The sequence below is a fragment of the Chaetura pelagica genome, unplaced genomic scaffold (genome assembly GCF_000747805.2).
Source record: "Chaetura pelagica isolate M959 unplaced genomic scaffold, ChaPel_1.0 scaffold363, whole genome shotgun sequence".
In the NCBI taxonomy this organism is placed as follows: domain Eukaryota; kingdom Metazoa; phylum Chordata; class Aves; order Apodiformes; family Apodidae; genus Chaetura; species Chaetura pelagica.
This window is the reverse complement of record NW_009952720.1, coordinates 765,315-769,756: the sequence shown is the minus strand read 5'-3', so window position 1 is coordinate 769,756 and position 4,442 is coordinate 765,315. Positions and strand designations below refer to the sequence as shown.

The 4,442-nt window shown below is 58.7% G+C and overlaps 1 protein-coding gene across 1 annotated transcript in view; it reads left to right on the top strand.

Annotated features, from left to right (window-relative positions):
- QSOX1 (quiescin Q6 sulfhydryl oxidase 1) overlaps window positions 1-4,442 on the top strand; it is a 12,263-nt gene that overhangs the window by 4,780 nt on the left and 3,041 nt on the right. The window contains 7 exon segments of the mRNA XM_009994668.1: window positions 88-190; window positions 970-1,060; window positions 1,262-1,407; window positions 1,572-1,706; window positions 1,889-2,018; window positions 3,689-3,811; window positions 3,927-4,071. Coding sequence (XP_009992970.1) covers window positions 88-190; window positions 970-1,060; window positions 1,262-1,407; window positions 1,572-1,706; window positions 1,889-2,018; window positions 3,689-3,811; window positions 3,927-4,071 — 873 coding nt within the window.

Sequence of the window (4,442 nt, the reverse complement as noted above, 5' to 3'; positions counted from 1 at the left end):
CCCCCCCCATGTGCTGGAACCTTGGGAAGCCCAGGGTGGGGACCAGCTTCCCCAGGACTGACCCCTCGGCCTCCCGTCACCCTGCAGATCCCAGCGCCACCGTCGAGGAGCTGCGCCACGAAATCATCACCAACCTTGAGCAGAGCCAGGACGCCCCCCCCCCCGCCTGTCCTCCCTTGGAGCCAGCCAGGTAGCTACCTGAGCTGGGGTGGGGTGGCTCTGGTGGCCTTCGTCCCGTGGAGAGCAGGTTGCTGGGGAAAATCCTAAGCCAAAAATGAGCACGGAGCAACCGCTGCATCACCCAGGTTGCCTGGAGATGTGGGTGACCTGGCCGGTTACGTGGCCCGGATGAGACAGACCACATTGTTACCATCTCCTAACGAACCTGCTCATCAGCCTTAATTAGAGCAAGCAGTGCCTGGGCTGGGGACGTGGCAGTGCCGTGGTGTTCCAAGTGAGGCCGCTGCCATTAGCAGCTTTTTCCTGCCCTGAGAAAGGGGGTTTCTTTATTTGGTACAAGTTTGTTGGGGTCGGAATTGTCTTTCCTGGATACAGGTGGTTGTTCTGCTGTCCCAGGGGGAACACCTGGGCTTTCCCAAATTGGTGGTTGAGCTGGGCATGTGCTTCAGATCTCCTGTGACTCCATGTCCTAGCTAAAAAAACAACAGCCTTGTTTCAAGTTCATTGCTTGTTTTTTTCCCCTGGGTCAGCATGCAGGTCCCTCCTGCCCTGCCCATGCTTTGTTTTCTGCCTCCTTGGTCAACCCTGATGGGTTTTCTCAAAGCTTGTGAACTGGAGCAGAAAATTGAGCTGGAAGCTGCAGCAGGGTGGAATTACCTGCTCAGTGGGGCTGAACCCCCACTGGCATCCCCTGCTGAATCCCAGCGGATGAGGCCTGAGCTCCTCTGGGGCAGGTAGAGCAGACCATCCAGCTGATGGCTGATGCTGCCATCCTCTTCTCTTTTGCAGTGCAGAAGAGATTCGGACCTTCTTCCAGAGGAACAAGGACCAGTACCTGGCATTGATCTTTGAGAAGAGTGACTCCTTTGTGGGCAGAGAGGTGGGTACAGCTGTGTTTCTCCTCCATTTCTCTTGAAGCCCATGTTCCCAGTGCCCGATAACTCCTGGATGCCTTTGGCAGGGAAGCCCATCATCCTCCCTGCTTGGCTGCTTTGCAGATGCAAAGTGTTCTACTAAATAGCTAAATAGCCCTGTCCCTGTGTGCCCCCCTCACCTGACCTCGGGGCTGCTGGGCTTGCAGGTGACCCTGGACATGCTGCAGTATGAGAACGTGGCAGTGAGGAGGGTGCTGAGCAGCGAGGAGGAGCTCGTGGAGAAGTTTGGTGTCACCACCTTCCCCTCTGCCTACCTGCTCCTCCGCAACGGCTCCTTCTCCCGCCTGCCCGTGTGAGTGTGGGACCCAGGGGATGGAGGGTGGGGCTGGGGACCCTGGTGGGCACCAGGTGGGGCTGCCAGCAAAAGGGAACGTGGCTTTTGGTCTCCTTTGCCTCCTCCTGGGGGCTGTCTGGGAGGGAAGAGGGTCTTTCTTCATGCCTTCTCCTCCCTCACAGGCACGTGGAGGCGCGTTCCTTCTATACCTACTACCTGCGCACGCTCTCTGGTGTCACCCGTGGCTCCTACAAGCTCAACACAACCAATGACACTTCCAGTGACACCACTCTGGCCCAGCCCAGGAGTGCTGACCGGTCGGGACCCTCCCTTCATCATTCTGGGGCTGCGGGAGGCCAGGGCTGGCACAGGGAGGAGGGGCCGTGGGCAACATGGGTGGACAACAGGCTGGGAATGTGCCTGTTCCCTGGGGAAACCCCTGGATCATGGCTGGGGGGGTGCTCTTTAACGAGCCATCGTGCTGTGCTGCCCTCCCCAGCTCCAAGCTGTACATGGCTGACCTGGAATCCACGCTGCACTACTCGCTGCGGGTGGAGGCTCTCCGTGCTGCCGTGCTGTCGGGGGACCAGCTGGCTGCCTTCAAGTGCTACGTGGCCACGCTGGTGAAGGTGAGGAGCTTTGGGTGTGGGGAGAGGAACCGCCCGTGCCTCCCCGTAGCTGTTTATAAGGTGAAATGCAAATGCAAGGTGCAGGCCACCACGTCCCAGTGCTCGCAGGTAGCGAAGCGTGGTCAGCTTGGATACAAGCCCTGTGCTCGGTGCGTCCTGCAGCTGCTGTGGAGCTGTTCCCATCCCTCTGGAGCCCCAGACTCAGCCCAGAGTCCCAACAGGAGGGAAGAGTGGGTGCCAGAGAGTTTCAGATGAGGCCTGGGGTGCAGGCATTGGTGGGCAGAGCAGGCTCAGTGCTGTCATGTCCAGGCAGTAGGTCTTTCCAGAAGAGATGCTGTCACCTGCTGGGGTGGCAGAGGTGATCAGAGGGGTTTGTAACTCTGATTGCCTGCCTTGGGTGCTTGGGGAGCTGATCTCTGCAGGCTCCTTGAACAGTCTGGGCAAAGGACTCCTTCTCTGAGTCAGGCTCTGCAAGAGTCTTAATTTATGGTCTCCTTTTTTAATTCTTTTGCTTGGTGAAACCAAAGCATGTGGGAGCTTTGAGCCAGCAGAATCAGGGCAGTTTAATTTCCTGGTGCACAAGCCACTGCTGCAACAAATCTCAAAGTCCTCGAGTCAAAGCTTTGCATGGCTTTTCCTCTGCTTGCCCCCAACTCTCCTTGCTATTTTTCCTTTTAATGAGACCCACAGGGTTAGGGAAATAAATCCCCCGTCACACCAGCTCCCTGGCCAAGGGCATGAGCTGGCTGGGGTGGCAGGGAACAGCAGTGGTTTTATTTAATCAGCTTTTAATTCTTCCTGTGAACCTCCCCCTTGCTGACTGAGCACGGGATTTGGCAAGGAGGCCCCGGGTGGGTGCTGGGGTTTCCCTGAGGATGCTGAGCCAGTGCTGCCGTTTCTGTGCTCATCCACAGGACGGAGCAGCATCCCCAGGATTTGCTGCCAGGCCAGCCTCATGCTCAAGAGCTCAGCCAGACTTAACTGTTGCCTTCCCAAGAGGTGTTGAAGGCACAGGAAGGGGGGAAAAAATAAATGTCACCTGGAATGAAGTGGTGCCTGGAAAGCAGGGCATGGCATGGCAAAGCCTCCTGTGGAGGGAGCCAGGGGGGTGGCAGCGTTTGGCAGCAAGAACATCAGGTAGTGGATGAATTAATTCCCCTGTGAGTTTGTGGCTTTTGATATGATTCCCCCATAGGCCCGGAGAGAACAGCTCCAGACCTAGCAAAACGCTCCTCCCTTTTGCTTCCGTGGTCGCTGCTGGTCTCACCCTCCCTGTGGGCTGGTCCAGTCGGTCCCTCTCGGTGTCTGTCTGTCCTCTGTCGGTCGGTGGCTGCTGCCCCCTCTCTCCCTGGAGTGGTGGTGGCTTTAAAGTGCAGCTGCTAATCGGCTTTGTGCTGACTTATGGTCAGGGTGGCTTTTTGCCTCCCTCACAGACAGGGCCGAGGGTCAGAGCCTGGACACGGGGACCACCATGGGGGGGATCCCCCCTGGCCCCCAGCCCTTTGGGGACAGCCACCAAAGCCTTGCTGGGACCGTGCTGCCCTCGGGCACGTGCTGCTGGCGAGGGTACTGGTGCTGTGCCCACTGCCCGTCCTGATGAGCTGGGGGGTCTGCCCTGCTGCTCGCAGGGGTGACCTGGGTTTCCTCACCCCTCTCTCCTCCCTCTGCAGTACTTCCCCGGGCGCCCCAGCGTGCAGACCTACCTGCAGTCACTGGATGCCTGGCTGAGGAACTGGACAGAGCCCGAGCTGCCCCGCAACACCTTGAAGGAGGCAATGAAGAATAACAGAAATGTAAGGCACCCACGGGGACCCCGGCCCCCACTCTTCTCTCCTCTCCCCCCTGCCCCTTTTCCCCTAGCCCACACTATCTGCCAGCTCCATCACATCTTGTCCATCGCTCCTCCAGGCTTCCAACCCTGCCGTGCTCCCCACCAACGTGACCTGGGTGGGCTGCCAGGGCAGTGAACCCCACTTCCGTGGCTACCCCTGTGGGCTCTGGACCATATTCCACCTGCTGACCGTCCAGGCTGCCCAAAGTGGCCCTGACAAAGGTATTTGCATCACCGAGGGGGGTTCAGGTCTCAGGGAAGGAACGTCCAGACAGGTTGTGGCACAGGCAGGGATGCTGCCTGTGGGCAAAGGTGGGTCTCATCCCAAGGCAGGCCTGGGGGGTGGTGGCACAAGATCTTCAGAGTTGGGGTGTGGGGCTGCCCCCTCAGCCGTGGGACTGTGGCAGTGGCACTGCAGGCTCTGGATTCACCTTCCCATTGCCCCTAATAATCTGTGTGTGTGTGTGTGTGTGTCCCCAAGAGCTGCCTCTGGAAGTGCTGGGCACCATGCGCTGCTACGTGCGGAACTTCTTTGGCTGCCGGGAGTGTGCTGAGCACTTTGAGGCCATGGCAGCCAAGACCATGGGCCATGT